The sequence below is a fragment of the Monodelphis domestica genome, chromosome 4 (genome assembly GCF_027887165.1).
Source record: "Monodelphis domestica isolate mMonDom1 chromosome 4, mMonDom1.pri, whole genome shotgun sequence".
Lineage (NCBI taxonomy): Eukaryota > Metazoa > Chordata > Mammalia > Didelphimorphia > Didelphidae > Monodelphis > Monodelphis domestica.
The window spans coordinates 86,769,550-86,787,517 of NC_077230.1; the positions used below are offsets into that span (position 1 = coordinate 86,769,550).

The following is a 17,968-nucleotide window of genomic DNA, read 5'->3' on the forward strand; positions in this document are numbered from 1 at the left end:
TTAACAATTTCTGTCATGTTCTCATGCTTACTGACCGTAAGGTGACTGTAATTCTAGAAATCTTGGCACCTTCATAATTCTGGATCAGAGCATTAACAGTACCTTCTTTATACTTAAAGTTCTGGCCTTAATAGTGCAAAAGAAAAAATCAAGGTTGATCAATCAAGAGTGACTTTAAAAAGTGTCCTCTAAAATATAAATACTGATCTTAGAGCAAAATACTGATCTCTGTAAGATTTCTTAGAAATACTGATCTCTATAAGATTCCTCTCCCTTTTCTTTTTGATTGTGTGGCGGGAGAGATTCCTTTAAAGAAAAAACATCCTCTCTGAACAATTCAGGAGGGACAGACGTGTGACATAGCAAACATGCCTTCACCTTCTCAGTATATATCAAAGATTGGAATGTAAAGTATCATGATACTCTGGTCTTTCATAAAACGGTTGTGTTCAATTCAACATTTTCAGGCACCAATTGCCTAGTGTGATAAGACCGTGCCAATTCTGGCAGTATGCCTCGAATGTAGGCTCTGTTTTTACAGCTCCTGCTGCAAAGTATAATCAAACCAATAGCCAATAATATGAATAAAATGATAGTACCAATGCTGGTTAAATTAGCTCTACCAAACCAATTTTGGGGATCTAGGGAAGATAAAGTTGCTTCCCAATTTGCAGCTATATTTGCAGCTTCATTCTCATATACAATTTGGTCTAATTTGTTGATCTGCTGTTGCAACTTAATAATGTCCAAGGTGCTGTTATGACTTCCCCAAGCACCCTTGATGTGCTGAACGACCAGTTGCCATTCATATGACACATTATCATATGGCAACGGAGTAATACAATAACCCGTTTGATTGTAATGACAGGGATAAGTAATTCTTGTGTGTAAAGCTTCAACCTCTTTACCTAACCAAAACACAGCATCTTTTAGACTGTCCAGCTCATCTCTGTAAGCTAAGTCAATACTCTGCTGAGTGTGCCATAATTTGGAAGAGTTAGACACCACTTCCTGTATGAACTCATGGTTCTGGATAGAGGAAGTTAATGCCAATGTTGCCGTGGTTAGTGATGTGATCATGGCAATTACTGAGACTACGGCTCCTACAAGTGCAAAGACCATTCTCTTGGACCTATGTATAACCATGTTAAATGCCTTTTGAACAATGTGCACAGTAGGCGTAGATGCCCACGTCTCTGTCAAGTTGACAGGTACCCACATTAAAGGTGGATGATACATGATAGCAACATATGAATCTTGGTGTTTAGGACTAAGGCATTGATGTAGTCGGCATTTTGTGCAGTTGATCTCATATAGACCTTGGTCATTTTTAAAAATTCGAAGGCTGTTACCTACTAGCATTACATAAGGAGCAAAAACACATGCTGTGACATTGACGCGACTGTCATACTCAAGATCAAGTCCTGAGTTCTTCACCTTGACCTTAAACTTGTATATCGGCTGCGTGGCAGCCACTATCTTCCACTGCGTGTTCTGTATAGGACCTGCTTCAATAGCAAGTCTAGAACCAGCCATGTCTACTTCTAGTAAGTCCTCAATTTTCTGAAAATTCTGACATGGCATGTGCCATTTCTCATAGTCAGTGTATTTGTCTAACCGTGTCAGTTGCTCAGAGCGACCACAACGTAACCTGGGTGCCCAATTGTAAATGTTAAAGTCTGTGGTTGCCGGCATCTTAACCTTTCTGGGAACTCGGACAGAACAATCTGTCCATGGCAACTCCTTTTGTAGCGTACCTATCTGATTTGGACATAGGTACTTGTTAGCAGGGTGTTTAGGTTGGAACGTCTTACGTGCTAACTCATCTCCCATTCCTATCACACCCATGCCAACCCCTACATAACTGTTGTCAGTGGCATTTTTGACAATCCACACTTGCTGTCTGCGTGGTACACAGAAAGAATTACCAATAAACGAATTTCTAAAAGACATACAAAATGGAGGATACACAGTAGATCCTGAATAATTGTACAGAGCCCCTTCAGACTCTAGAGGAACACGTTTGGCTAGAATAGGGTGTGGTAGCCAGTCCGTGTTGTTAACATATACCAGAGGGGGCTTGTCCCTCCAAGTTAACATTCTCAAAATAGGAGGTTTGGGCACGATGGACCAGTAGACTTCAGCATGACAGATGTTCAGCAAAGTCAAAATAGTGAATGTCATCAGAGTAAATGTAATGTCAGTGTTCAGAGTGCGTGCATTCACCAGTGTTGCCTTCGATCCCGGTGCCCTGCGCTTGACCATCAGGTAGCTGACTGGAGACAGCAGCGATGCTCGTCTGCTTCTCGTCCTGGTCTCGGGCAGCCGGTGCGGTGCTAGACTGGTGAGCCTGCTGCTCTGCTCCCCTTGCATCTGGAAGCGGTCCCTTCCACGGTTTGAGGTGCTTACTGGGAGTCCAGATCTCTCCATTATCTGTGGAAACACAAGCATAGCCTCGACCCATTGTTATTAGCCTGTTCGGACCTCTGTAATCCTTGTCTCCTGGCAATCTCCAAAAAACCCAGGGCTGCTGCACCGTGTCCATTGTATCATGACACTCAAAATGCGTCTGCATAGGTGTAGCATTCAGCCCTTCTGGGATGGAGAAATGATTGAGAGTTAAAAGTACTATCCTTAACAGTTTGTTAGGGATAATAGGTTTGGGTTTAGAGATGTCACCTTCATAAATTGTCAGGTACTCTCCTTTTTGTTTTTGTATCTGGTTCTTGAGAGTCCTGTTAGCTCTCTCCACTATTGCTTGACCAGTGGAGTTACCTGGAATTCCAGTTTTGTGGTTTATATTCCACAGTTTGCAAAATTCTGCAAACCTTTTGCTGGTATATGCAGTACCATTGTCAGTTTTTATCTGACTTGGAATGCCCAAATGCGCAAATGCTTCCAGCAAGTGTGCAATGACATGAGAAACTTTTTCTCCCGTTTGTGCCGTGGCCCATATGACCCTTGAGTATGTGTCAATTGTCACATGCACATACTTCCACCTTCCAAAAGGAGCATATTGAGTCACGTCCATCTGCCAAAGCTGGTTAGCTTTGAGTCCTCGTGGATTAGCTCCTGGGGGAAGAGGTGTAGAGGAGAACTGGGCACACGAGCTGCATTGCTGGATTATCTCCTGTGCCTGTCTTTTAGTAATGTCAAATTGGCATTTGAGAGATTTTGCATTTTGGTGCAATAAAGAATGTGATCTAACTGCATCTTGAAAAGCAGATGCCACTAAGGTATCCACCTTAGCGTTTCCCTCCGAGAGAGGACCAGGCCTTAGTAAGGCAGGCCTGGTCTAAGGACCAGGCCTTAGTAAGAAAGATAGAGAAGAGAGACAGGGGAGAAGTTGCTACTTGCCAGACCCGGGAATCCTGAACCAGTGGGCGGAGCTTAGTGGAGCAGGTTTATTTATAGTCATGCCAGCTCAATACATATTGAACAGTTATATGATACCTCAATACATATGGATGAGTTATCTGGGGTACCCCTATTGGATAATACAACCTATGACAAGGTGAAGGTGGGGTTTTACTCCTCAGGTGAGTGGGACGCAGGAAAGCAAGGTTTCGCGCCTAAACTTCAGCCATGCTGGCAATAAAGTTCATTGCCATGCACATAATGGCCATGTGCTCACTCACATTCCTTGCTTCCCCATAACTCTATGGGCTGGGCTGCTACATATCTCTTCAAATCAATGCTGTGTATTGGTTCCAAAGCAGAAGAATGGTCAGGGCTAGGCAATGGGGGTTAAGTAACTTGCCCAGGGTCATACAGCTAGGAAGTATCTGAGGCCAGGTTTGAACTCAGGATCACCCATCTATAGGTCTGACTCTCAATGCACTGAGCCACCAAGCTGCTCCCCCCTCATTTAATTATTTTAAAGAAAAAGGAAAATCAAATGACCAGTATCAAAAAATGAAAAATGTGAATTTACTACCAATAAAGAGGAAATTAAAGCAATTCTTAGGAGTTATTTTGCCCAATTATGTGCCTATAAATCTGACAATCAATGAAAAATGGACAAATATTTATAAAAATATAACTTCCACAGATTAACAGGAGAAATCAAATACTTAACAAACCCATCTCAGAAAAAAGAAATTGAAACAGTGAGCCCCCTAAGAGAAAAATCCCTAGAACCAGATAAATTCACAAGTGAATTCTCTAAAATTTGATTCACCTCTTTTACCTCTTTCTTGTTTATTTTTTGGTTTGATTTATCTACATTTGATAGTGGTTGGTTCAAGTCTCCCACTAATATGGTTTTACTATCTATATCCTCCTTTAATTCTCCTAGTTTCTCTATTATAAATTTGGATGCTATACCATTTGGTGCATACATGTTGATTAGTGATATTTCCTCATTGTCTATACTCCCTTTTAACAGAATATATTTATCTTCCCTATCCCTTTTGATCAGGTCTATTTGTGCTTTGGCTTTGTCAGATATCATGATTGCAACTCCTGCCTTCTTTCTATCAGTTGAGGCCCAAAAGGTCTTACTCCAACCTCTAATTCTAACCTTGTGAGTGTCAACCCACCTCATATGTGTTTCTTGAAGACAACAAATGGTAGGGTTTTGGGTTCTAATCCAATCTGCTATTTGTCTATGTTTTATGGGTGAGTTCATCCCATTCACGTTCAAAGTTATGATTGTCATTTGTGGATTCGCTGGCATTTTGATATCTTCCCCTAGTTCTGACCTTTCTTCTTTAGCTATCTCCTTTTGAACCAGTGATTTGCTTTAGGTCAGTCCCCCTAGTCCCCTCCCTTGAGATGCTTCCCTCCCTTTTTGTGCTCCCTTCCCCTCCACCCTCCTCTTCCCTCCCTTTTTATGCTCCCTCCCCCCTCCTCTTCCCTCCCTTTTTATTCTCCCCCCCCCCTTAATTTTCCTTTCTTTCTTGCCCTAATGGATAAGATAGAATTCAGGATCCCACTGGATCTAGATGTTCTTCCCTCTCAGATTTAATTTCACTGAGAGTAAGGTTTAAGTAATTCCACTTCCTGCTCTCTTCCTCTCCTTCTCATATGAGAGCTCTTCCCCTCCCCTTCCCATGTGTATCTTTATATGGGAAAGATTATTCTATTGAGTCTCCCCCTATTTCTTGAAGTAAGTCTTAGTATTATCGATGGTTCCCCCCTCCCTTTTCCTTTCTTTGCCCCCACTTTCCCCAAGTCTTCTTAATGCCCCAATCTTTCCCTATGCATGTTTCTTCTAACTACTCTTATGATGCTACAATTTTTGAGAGTTACACAAAACATTTTCCCCACATATTAATATATATAATTCGATGTAAATGTAGCCCTTATAGAAGAGAGTTTGACTTAAAGAAAAAGATAAGATTTATCTCCTTTTCCCTTTCTTTCATATTTACCTTTTCATGTTTCTCTTGCTTTCTGTGCTTGGATATCGAACTTTCCACAGAGCTCTGGTCTTTTCTTAGCAAATGCTTGGAAATCTTCTATTTTGTTGAATGCCCATACTTTCCCCTGGAAGTATATAGTCAGTTTTGCTGGGTAGTAGATTCTTGGTTGGAGACCCAGCTCTCTTGCCTTTCTAAATATCGTGTTCCATGCTTTGCGGTCTCTTAGTGTGTTAGCTGCTAAGTCGTGTGTGATCCTTATGGGAGCCCCCTTATATCTGAAGCTCCTCTTCTTGGCTTCTTGTAGGATTTTCTCCTTTTCTTGGAAGCTCTTGAATTTGGCAATTACATTCCTAGGGGTTGTCTTTTGGGGATTTAGTATAGAAGGTGTTCTATGAATCCTTTCTATTTCTATTTTGACCCCTTGCTCCAGAACGTGGGGGCAATTTTCTTTTATAATCTCCTATAGAATAATATCGAGTTTATTGTTTATCTCTGGTTTTTCTGGGAGACCGATAATTTGGAGGTTTTCTCTTCTCCCTCTGTTTTCCAGATCGGTGACCTTCTCAGTGAGATATTTTATGTTTTCTTCTAATTCGTTAATTTTTTGGGTTTGCTTTATTGATTCTTGCTGTTTTATGATCTCACTTTCTTCGAGTTGCTTGATTCTGGTCGTTAGGGACTGGTTTTGCTTTTCAGCTTTTTCTGCCCTTCTATTGGATGCTTCGAGCTCTTTTTCCAATTGAGCAGTCTTATCTGTCAGACTGCTGATCTCTTTCTCCCATTTTTCTTTCCAGGTTTCCATCTTTTGGGTAAGCTCCAGTTTGAGATCTTCCAGAGCTTGTTAATAGTTTCCATTTTGGGAGGCATGTTCTGATTTTTTTTGGATTTCCTCTTCATTCTCTTCTTTTCCTTGGGTACTTCCACCATAAAAGTTTTCAATAGTCACCTTTTCCCCTTTCTTCCTGGAGGCTTGATTTTGGGCCATGTGAGCCATCCCTTTGGTGGTTTTATTCCCCTTTCCTTTTTGGTCTGGGGTCTGGGTGATGTGGGTGGGTTTTCTGTGAATTTAGGTTGCCTCAGACTAGTTCTTCCCAGTCTCCGAGGTTTCTTAGAGTGCTGGGGCCCTGATCACAGCCACACTGCCCAGGTGTTCAGCTCCACCCAGATAATCAGCGCGTGGTCCACCCCTGGTGTTTAGCTCCGCCGAGATGTTCAGCACAACCACCCCAAGTACAGCTCCACTGACCCCAGTGCTCAGTGCTGGGTTCTCCAGTGAAACAGCCCTGAGACGTTTTTTCCTGGCAGTCCCCAGATGCCAAGGACTCTGGAGTGCCCCCCCAGACAGAGAAGTTCCCCACTCACTCGCTGTCCCAGTGAGCACTCAGGTAGCTCACTCTGGTTTGGTGGGGGATTTGGGGGGGGGGGAAGGGCGGCTCAGTTCACGTTTCTGTGCAAGCTTTTCCTCCTTCTTATTATAGTGTAGAAATGTTCAAACCCCACGTACCTTCGCCTCTGTGGAGTACTGGAAAGCACTGGGGTGTCCTTCTGTTCCTCCAAAGGTGATTTTTATGCTCCTTTGATGTAGTCTGTTTCGTTCGGTGCTGGGGAGAGGAAGCGTGTGGCCTCTAGATTGCAGCCATGATTACCCCAAAGTCCCGTGAATTCTCAACAATAAACAATTAAAGGCCAATTCCAATACTTTATATTATGACAAACTATAGTACTGATATCTTTCAAAGTTTAACAAGTTTCTAAGGAAGTTTGTGATGTTTATCATTGCTTTGGAATATCAGGATCAGTAAAATAAAGCAAGGAACCTGACTTGGAAATGGCTTGCAATGTTTCTGATCACAAGAAAAGGTCAGTGAGCCTCTGCAGATGACCTGAAGGCACCGTTCTCAAAGTTACATCCCTCTGGTTGACAATCTGATTGATAGGCAGAAGTTCCCACTTTGCCCATATCCAAAAACTCTCCTTTTTCTTTTCTTTTTTTTTTAACAGTTTTTGAGTTAATTTATTTAGTCAATTTAGAACATTATTCCATGGTTACAAGAATCACATTATTTCCCTACGTCCCCTGCCCCTACCCTTCCCACAGCCAACGTGAAATTTCATTGGGTATTACATGTGTCCTTGATCAGAACCCATTTCCATATTGTTGGAGTTTGCATTAGGATGTTCATTTAGACTCTATATACCCAGCCATATCCCCTCAACCCATGTATTCAAGCAGTTGTTTTTCTTCTGTTTCTACTCCCACAGTTTTTCCTCTGAATGTGGATAATGTTTTTTTCTCATAGATTCCTCCAAGTTATTCAGGATCACTGCATTGCCAGTAATGGATAAGACCATTACATTCGATTGTACCCCAGTGTATACGTCTCTGTGAACAATGTTCTCCTGGTTCTGCTCCTTTCACTCTGCATCAATTCTTGGAGGTTGTTCCAGTTCACATGGAATTCCTCCAGCTCATTATTCCTTTGAGCAACAATAGTATTCCATCACCAACAGATACCACAATTTGTTCAGCCATTCCCTAATTGAAGGGCATCCCCTCATTTTCCAATTTTTTGCCACCACAAAGAGCGCAGCTATGAATATTCTTGTACAAGACTTTTTCCTTATTATCTCTTTAGGGTACAAACCCAGCAGTGCTATGGCTGGATCAAAGGGCAGACAGTCTTTTAGTGCCCTTTGGGCATAGTTCCAAATCACCATCCAGAATGATTGGATCAATTCACAACTCCACCAGCAATGCATTAATGTCCCAACTTTGCCACATCCCCTCCAGCATTCATTACTTTCCTTTGCTGTCCTGTTAGCCAGTCTGGCTGGTGTGATGTGATACCTCAGAGTTGTTTTGATTTGCATTTCTCTGATTATAAGGGATTTGGAACACTTTTTCATATGCATATTAATAGTTTGATTTCATTAACTGAAAATTGCCTATTCATGTCCCTTGCCCATTTATCAATTGGAGAATAACTTGATTTTTTGTACAATTAGTTTAGCTCTTTATAAATTTGAGTAATTAGGCCTTTCTCAGAGGTTTTTGTTATGAAGATTATTTCCCAATTTGTTGCTTCCCTTCTAATTTTCAGTACATTGGTTTTGTTTGTACAAAAACTTTTAAATTTGATGTAATCAAAATTATTGATTTTACATTTTGTGGTTTTTTTCTAGCTCTTGCTTGGTTTTAAAGTCTTTCCTTTCCCAAAGATCTGACATGTATACTATTCTGTGTTCACCTAATTTGCTTGTAGTTTCCTTCTTTATATTCAAGTCATTCACCCATTCTGAGTTTATCTTGCTGTCCGATGTGAGGTGTTGATCCAAACCTAATCTCTCCCATACTGTCTTCCAATTTTCACAGCAGTTTTTATCAAATACTGGGTTTTTGTCCCCAAAGCTGGGGTCTTTGAGTTTGTCATAGACTGTCTTTATGAGGTCACTAACACCTAGTCTATTCCACTAATCTTCCTTTCTGTGTCTTAGCCAGTACCAAATTGTTTTGATGACCACTGCTTTATAGTATAGTTTGAGATCTGGGACTGCAAGGCCTCCTTCCTTCTCATTTTTTTTTCATCATTTCCCTGGATATCCTTGATCCTTTATTCCTCGAAATGAACTTTGCTATTTTTTTTTCTAATTCAGTAAAAAAGTTTTTTAGTAGTTCAATGGGTTTGGCACTAAATAAGTAAATTAATTTGGTAGGATGGTCATTTTTATTATGTTAGCTCATCCAACCCATGAGCAGTCAATGTTTTTCCAATTGTTTAGATCTAGTTTTAATTGTGTGGAGAGTGTTTCGTAGTTGTTTTGTGTGACAAGGAAATCACTTTAAAAGACTGATATATATTAATTTAAGGTCGCCAAGGAATTCAGCTATGTAATTCCTAAATGAAAACTCAAGTCAGCCGTCAGCCTTTTATAGAGTTTAATTACAAACAGGAGGAAGAAAGGAATTAGAGAGAGAGAGAGAGAGAGAGAGAGAGAGAGAGAGAGAGAGAGAGAAAGGGGGAGAGAAGGGAATAGGGCTTAAATACCCCCTCTGTTTAGGCTGGGCCAAAAGGCCCAAGCCCTTAGATAGCTGGGGCAAAGAAAGGAGATCAGTCCCTATTACTCACGTGACCAAAATGGAGAAACAGTCTCCTGGGCCTCCACCTCCAGCTTCCTTCAGAGCAAGCTTCTCAGAGCACCTCTCCAACCACTCAGAGCCAAACCTCTCCAACCAACCACCCCAGTCCTCAGACCTCTCTATCTTTAAGGAAACCATCCAAGTTCCCTCCCCTCAGTTCTCACATCTACCAATCACTGTCCATCATTTTCCCTGTGCCAGTGGTGGCTCTAGCTTAACCCAGGACCACGCAGAGGTCTGTGGCTTTGCACATGTCTGTTGAAGGTCATATTCTCAAATAATTAAATCTTGATCTTTTGCTACAGCCCTTCCTAAATCCTGTTACCCTGAGTAGGGTAGAGATTGGAATAATTAAATTTTGATCTATGCTGTAGCCCTTCCTAAATCCTGTTAGGACTGAGTAGGGTGGAAATTTTATTTTCCAAAACCTGGTTCTGTCATTCCAAGTATCTCTATTGTATCAATTCTAAAATCAATCATGACTCAAAGAAATTCCTGTTTTGTGCTTAAGCATAGGTCAAAGCCCTTTCCATTGTTCAGCAAAAGGTTTCTGTCCTAAAGTAATCTTAAGAAGGGAGGAGGAGGAACCTCCCATGCCAATGCGGTTCACATTCCAATAGACTATCACTAAGAAATTTTCCAAGTATGAAATTTCCCAATGGTGAAATTTCCAACATTTATAAGTCTAAGAAATTTTAAGGTTTACACTTGGAAGATAGATTCCGAAGAATTTTATATTATCTAGGGTGATTTTAAATGGAATTTCTCTTTCTAATTCTTGATGCTGAGATGTGTTGGAGATATATAGAAATGCTGATTACTTATATGGGTTTATTTTATATCCTGCAACTCTGCTAAAGTTGTTGATTATTTCAACTAGCTTTTTAGTTAATTCATAGCACTTTAACATTTTGGGTCTCTTAAAATTTTTTTAATGTTTGTTTGTTTTTGTTTTGTTTTTCTTTTTTTCCCCCTTTCTGAATTATCTTTTGATGATTTTCTTGAGTTCTGTGTTTGGACATCAGATTTTTTGTTCAGGTTTGGTCTTTTCTTTACAAATGCTTGGAATTCTTCTATTTTGTTAAATGACCATACTTTCCCCTGTAAAAATATAGTCAGTTTTGCTGGGTAATTGATTCTTGGTTGTAGACCTAGTTCCCTTGCTTTCCAGAATATCACATTCCATGCCTTTCGGTCCTTCAGTGTAGATACAGCCAGAACTTGTGTTATCCTCACTGTGGTTCCATGGTATCTGAATGATTTCTTCTTAGCAGCTTGTAATATTTTGTCCTTGGTCTGATAGTTCTTGAATTTGGCTATAAGATTCCTGGGTGTTGTCATTTGGGGATTAAGTACAGGAGGTGATCTGTGGACTCTTTCAATGTCCACTTTTCCCTCTTGTTCTAGAATATTGGGGCAGTTTTCTTGGATAATGTCCTGTAGGATGATGTCCAGGCTTATTCTTTTGTCATGATCTTCTGGTTGACCAATGATTCTTAAGTTGTTTCTCCTGGAATGATTTTCTAACTCTTCTGTTTTCTGAATGAGGCTCTTCATATTTTACTCAATTTTTTTCATTCTTTTGACTTTGTTTTATAGTTTCCTGCTGCCTTGGGAAGTCACTTGCTTCAAATTGTTGTATTCTGGTTTTTAAAGACTGGATTTCATCCCTGGCTTTTTGGTTATCCTTCTCCTTCTGCTCTGATTTCTTTCGAAGTAATCTCTCATTTTCTTTGCCTCGTCTTTCATCTTCTTTGCCTCATCTTTCGTCTCCTTTGTCTCATTTTCAAGCTGGCTTTCAAGACATTATTTTCTTGTTTTATTTCAAGTGCCTCTGTTTCCAGATGACTTATCTTGATTTTTAAGTTCTTTTCCCAGTTGTCTTCAGCCTCTCTTAATTGTGTTTTGAATTGTATTTTGAGTTCTTCCAAAGCCTGTGTCCAATTCACTGGAGTTTCTTTGTTTTTGCTTAGGGTTCCTTCATCCTTCTCTGTTGCATCTGCTCTTTGTTCATTGCCTGGGTAGAAGCTGTTGATTGTAATTTATTTTTTTCTTTTTCTGTTGTTTGTTCATATTTACCCTCTTCTTTCCCCCCTGTAGTTGCCTGCCTTCTTGCTCATCTCATTGTGTGTGGAATCTGTGGTTTTGGGCTTTTCTGTCAGCCTTCCCCCTTGGAGCTTAGTCAGCAAATCTCTCAGAGCAGTCTATTGGGGAGGGATGTTGGAGCTTGAGCTTCCCTGCCCTCTGAAGACTTTGAAGAGATTAAGCGCAGCTGAGTTGAACTTGCAGAGCTGGATGTGCCCTGAGGCCAAAACATCAGGAAGGGAGGGACAATATTGAGTGTCTCCCCTGCTGCAACTAGGCTGACAGCTGGGTACTTCTTCTCCAACTGCTTCCCCAGAGCCTCTCTTTGACACTCTAAACCTGGCACAGCTTTGCCCACAAGGTATTCCCTCCAGACCAGCACCGTTGCCCACCCAGAAGCTCCAGCTACCACTGGAGGCTCAGCACTCTAGGTAGGGGAGGGGTCCTGGGACCTTCCTTCTTCCTTCCCCTTAAGCCCAAGTGTTCTTGAATTCAGGCTTTTGGGGATTTTACCTTTTAAGTTGAATCCAGCAGGAGGGTTCCTTAGCTCTGTCCTGTTGTTAGGTTTGATTTTCAGTCCCCTAGGAGCATTTAGTTGGCAATCTGTAAGGAAGGGATTTCAGAGGTCTGAACTTTTGCTGCCTCTACGCCACCATCTTGACTAGGTCTGACTCCTTATGATTCCATTTGGAGTTTTCTTGGCAAAGACACTGGAGTATTTTGCCATTTCCTTCTCCATTTCATTTTACCAATGAGGAAGCTGGGGCAAACAAGGTTAAGTGAATTGCTCAAAATGACACTATGAGTAAGTGTGTGAGGCTGGATTGGAACTCTAGAAAAAGAGTTTTCATGATATTGGGGCCATGATTCTATCTACTGAACCATTTAGCTGCCCTCCATAACCATTAGGCCCTTGTGCTCATTCATTAGGAATAAATAATATATTTGTAAAATAGTAATTACATTTTTTAAGGCTAGTATTTCAAGATTTATCACAAGCTTTCCTCAAACATGCCAGTCACAAAATAAGACCCCACATTTATTCCATGGGTATTCAAACAATGCCAAATATCGAGAAGGTCTACCATCTTGGGTAGACTTCAAATAAGGATTTCTGGGAAGAAACAGACAAGAATTTAGTATTATAAAATACAGATTGGTTCTGATCTGTATCCCTGAGAGGAATGTTCACTTCAAAATATTGAAAATATTCCTCTCCAAAATTCTGAGATGTTGAAAGAATTAGGGACAAAGAGGGAGCTCAGAAAAAAGTCCAGACTTTTAACTCATTAACAAGAGACAAGGTGGCATGATAAAGCTGTCATTCAAATCAGGGAGACTGGTTCAGATGCTACCTCTGACACACACTGGCTGTGAGACTCTCAGAAAGTCACACAACATTTCAGTGTCCTTGGCTTTAAGAATATAAGTTGAAAGTGCCATCTGCATAGGTATAGGGAATGTTCTCATTTGGGAATATGTCAAGATCTGCTCTGGAAGAGATGGAGAGTGCAAGTTTCATCATCTGCATTTTACAATGAGCTCACTAAGCCTCAGACAGGTTAGACGTCTCAAAAGAAATTCATAAAGTGCTGGAGCCACAATGTGAGCTTAAGATTCCTGCTTCCAAGTTCAGCAGTTTTCCCACTATGAACAGTCATTTTTAACTATGTGGCCTTCCATAGACTTATGGAGACAGAATTATGGGACAGTTGGGTGGCACAGTGGATAGACAGCGAGGTCCAGAGATGGGAGGTCCTGGGTTCAAATCTGGTCTCAGACACTTGCCAGTCAGGGGACCCTGGGCAAGTCACTTAATCCCCATTGCCTAGCCTTTACCACTCTTCTGCCTTGGAACCAATATATAGCCTTGATTCTAAGACAGAACATAAGGGTTTTCCTTTGAAATATATATGTAGTATTGATTTTAAAATGGAAGGTAAGTGTGTAAAAAAATAGATAGCATTGGCTGTCCCTCCTTCCTGGAATACACTCCTTCCTCAATATTTTCCCTTAGAAGAGCCCTCTATTTCTTCAAGATTTAGCTCAAGGACCACCTTTTACATGGTCTTTCCAAATACCCCAACTTCTAATGCCCTCTGCCCAAACTACCTTGTTTTTAACTACTTTGACTTTATTTAAATTTATTCTCCTTATATTTACTCTAAGTAAACAGGTAGATGCACTTGTCTCTCCTATTAGAATGGAAACTTTTGAAAGAAGAAACTAATTAATCTTTGTCCTTATATAAATCCTCAATGCCTGGCACAATGTCTGGTACATAGTAGGTGCTTAATAAATGTATGTTAATTGACTGGTTTATTCAAATTACTGGATGATGGATTCAAAGTCTATCAAGCTACTGCTATATGCTGGAACTATGTTATGGAGTAAGTTGGAGCCTCAGTCCGTGCCCTGGAGGGATTTCCACATTGCTTCACATATGTTGAAATACCAGCTATGTTGGAATTCCAGCAAATTTAAATTCTGGGCAATAAAAAGCATCAAAAAGCTTTTTGGAATAAAGGCCTTTCCTACATAAACTCATTGAAGATCCGCATTTTAGGGGAATCTTGAAGGGCGTGAGGAAGAAGAGCATTTACCAGAAGAGAAAATGAAGAAGCATCATTAAAAAAAGAAATTGGGAATTCCAGGATATCTTTCAACATGAAGTAGACACTCCCTTACTGTGACTCATTGCTGACTTAGAGAAGTCCTCCCTGGGCTAAACCATTCACTCAGAGAATAGAGGGCTGCTTCTCTTTGCCCACTTTAAAAACAGGTCGTTTGGGGGTATCCAATTACTTTCTTACATGACAACACTGAACATTTCAATTAATGAATTAGTACAGGGTAACAGGTGAGCAATAAGTCACGGTTACATACCAGAAAGAGAGGCGGTTATTATGGTATGTCCTGGCACTCGTTAGATGGGAGGAGACTGCCACTCTATAAAAGCAGGCTCAGGATGAGGACCTCAGCACTTCAGTTCCAGCATCTCTTTCTGCAGTGATTACCACCAACTACTGCCAAGATGATGGTAGGAGGTTTAAGCAAAGTTCGACCTGCAACTGAAGAAATCCAGAAGAAGGTTGATCAGGTAAGGTGGTACATCTTGGAAAGGAAGGATCTAATTGAAAACAGTGGGTTCTGGTCATTTGATGACCTTCTCTCTGTCTCCGTTCTGTCTCTGTCTTTGTCTCCGTCTCTGTCTCTGTTTTGGCCTCTATCTCTGTCTCTGTCTTTCTGTCTCTCTGTCAACCATGTTAGTGTTTTCAAAGAAAGTTGTTCTCAAAGAGTTTTTCCTTCCCTAGTTTATCCATTGCAGCTTTCTTTCTGGTAGCAAAAACCTGGGGGAAAAATTTAATGTTCATTGATTTGGGGAATGGCTTTAAAATGTGGTATATAAATGAGGAAGAACATTAATATATCCTAGGAAATGATGAGAACGAAGGATTTAGAGAAGCATGGGAAGCCTTATCAGAGACAATGCAAAGTAAGCAGAATATACACAAGGGTTATAGCAATGTGAATGTGGAACAGTGACAAGAGCACTCAGTTAGAGGGCAGATTAAAATAGGTTCAAATCTCACCCTCTAACTCTTACCATCAGCATGACTTTTGTTTATTTCCCTAATTCCCTTAAACCTCAGTTTCCTCAAAAGCAAAATGAGAAGATTGGAGTAAATGGTCCGTGATATCCTTTCAATTTCTAGATTATGATTCTATGAAGCAAAATAGAAAAAATGACAACAACAAAAAAGAAACTGAATACCGTGTAATTGCAATGTCCAAGCCTGACCCCAGAAAAGAGATAGGAGAAGGTACTTTTGTCTCCTCTTTGCAGAAGTGAGGGACTATAGGTGTGGAATAGTTCCTAGACTGTCAGACATGGATGGTTGATTTATGTTGAACTGTTTTTCTCTTTCTCGTTTTATTTTTAAATCTATATTTTGGGGAATGGCTTACTGGGGAGAAAAGAGAGGAGGCTTATCTGTATACTGAAGGTAACTTAATCAGGATGGCTTTATTTGGCAATCAAACATCTCAGAAAATAGGGAAAGTAGAAAATGAATTTCCATAATGTTTCATATACCTTATAAAGTCAACGGAAACAGATAATTTTCAAATTAACTGACAAAATGAGATCTTGTTCATTTCTGACTCATCAGTCCATTTGGCTCAGTCCTTACCATTCTTCTCCCTGGGAACCAATACTCAGTATTGATTCCAAAACAGAAGGCAAGGATTGTTTGTTAAAATTTGATTAGAAATATGATAGAAAGCAATCTTGAGCTGCACTCAGAAAAAAAAAAGCAGCCCCTTGTTCTTAGGTTTTCCACATTTGCTCTCTAAGTTTCAGTGATGATTGACCATTTCTCCCATTTTCACTGTCCTAATTGCCCATCTACTGGGAATTCAAATGCACGTGGAAACATTATAATGAAAATTCATGAGTCTTCTTTTTAAAGAATGGACAGAAGAAAAGAGAAAAGAAGACCAAAAAGAACCATAGACAATCAGAATAGCTTTGAAAGTTCTGTTAGATTTATTACATATTTTGAGAAGAAATCAAGCTACACATAGTAGAGATTCCCAGTTTCTTCTCCCAGAAGTCCTCCCTGATCTAACAAGCAAAATGATTTCTCCGTTAAATTTCCTTGTATCACTTAGTCTAGAACTCTTCTCTGTCCCTCGTTTCCTATTTATCTACATACACGTGGCATCACTCAGAGATTAGATTAGAAATTGCTTCATTTTATTAATTTTCTACTATGTGTGAGGCAGAGGAACGGTATTGTTCCCTAATGTTCAACACAATATTTTATATGTATTTTGTAGATGTTTCATAATGTTTGTTGAATTGATTGGCTTTGACAAGTGAAGGACTTACAGCTCAGAGAAGTAATTTCCTTGCCCAAAGCCTCTTGGCCAGCAAGTGATTTTGCTGTTAGTGATCTTTCAGTCATATCCAATTCTTCATGGCGCCATGTAGGGTTTTCTTGGTACACACAGACACATGCACACACTCCCACAAAATATATACACATCTATGTAGATAGACAGGCTCCTCCTGTTGCTGAATAAAAAACAGGCTAATTCTGCACCTCAAATTTGGACACCAAATAAGTCTTTCTTTTCAGGGTTAAGCCGAGGGATTATTTCATGTTTTGGTCTGTGTATTCCCAGTTCCTAGATATGTAATAAGTGTTTAATACATGTTTGTTGACTGCTTGGTTACCATGGAGAAGAGAAGATTCATGGGAGTCATGATAACTGTCTTCAAGGATTTGGTCCCAGGAGACAGAATCAGTAGCATTTGGGTAGAAGATAAAAAGAAGCAAATTGAAGCTTGAAATAAAGAAAACCTTTCTAACAAGTAGAGCTATCTAACAGTGGACCGAGAAAGTGATGAGCTCATAAAACTAGACCCGGTCTAGTTAAACCTCTCTATGACATGGGTAAGGAAACTGAGGTCCACAGAAATGAATGATTTACTCAAGGCCACATAGGTAGTGATAAAGCCTGGATTTGAACCCAGGGTCACTAGACACAAATCTAGCACTCTGTCCTCTGTACCACATTGCCCTTCAATGTGTTGGATGTGTCATACAGTGGAGGTTGTTTTTCTGATATTCAGAGTACTATGTATGGATTAACCACTGAGATTCTCGGTTTCTATGTTAGGATTCTTTCCAACTCAGAGATTTAGAGAGTCGTTAGCAGAAGCTGTATATTGCAGCCTCTGAGAAAACACTAAGCTCTCATTATTTCAGTGGACAGTCAATCTATCAATCAATTATTTGTTCGTTGTTTGGAGGGAATAATTACTGTTGTCATTGATGCCTTCTTACTTTTGAGACCATTTTCTGTATTTGGCATTTACTGATGGGGACAAATATTGCATTCCTCCCAGCAGAATGAAAGCTCACGATAGCAAGAGCTAGCTGTGTTTTCTGTTTACTTAGTTTTTATCCTCAGGACCTAGCACGATGCCTTACATGCAGTAGACAATCAAATAGATTTTTAAAAACCATTTATTAATTGTTCAATGAACTGGGGGGAAAGAGAGATTTGACTAAATTTTCCATTGTAATAAATGTTGCATTGGTCACTGAGAAGACCAAACCTGATTTTACTTTCAGGTAATAACTAAAATTCTTTACCTCTCTCCTTTTTTTACTACTTTAAGGTGAAGTCACAATTTCAAAAAAAGTCCAATGTAGAATGTACGGAATTTAAAGCTGAAAGTTACAAAACTCAAGTGGTTGCTGGGACCATTTATTATGTAAAGGTAAGTGTTGAACAAATCATTCAACTCCAACCTACTCCATTCATTTTATTTCTATGTGAATATACAGAGAAAGTGTTAAAATCA

The 17,968-nt window shown here is 40.0% G+C and overlaps 2 protein-coding genes across 2 annotated transcripts in view; one reads left to right on the forward strand and one right to left on the reverse strand.

Moving 5' to 3' along the window:
* Positions 1-432: 432 nt before the first annotated feature.
* Positions 433-2,184, reverse strand: LOC130458950 (endogenous retrovirus group K member 6 Env polyprotein-like). Its single transcript, XM_056826087.1, has one exon. It carries the CDS (start codon positions 2,182-2,184, stop codon positions 433-435), a length of 1,752 nt encoding a protein of 583 aa, XP_056682065.1.
* A 12,374-nt stretch (positions 2,185-14,558) lies between these two features.
* The window catches only part of LOC130458876 (cystatin-A1-like), an 8,085-nt gene continuing 4,675 nt past the window's right edge, over positions 14,559-17,968 (forward strand). The window contains exons 1-2 of the mRNA XM_056825873.1: positions 14,559-14,689; positions 17,783-17,884. Of these exons, the coding sequence (XP_056681851.1) occupies positions 14,624-14,689; positions 17,783-17,884 (168 nt within the window). The 5' untranslated portion in view covers positions 14,559-14,623. The remainder of the gene's footprint in view (positions 14,690-17,782; positions 17,885-17,968) is intronic.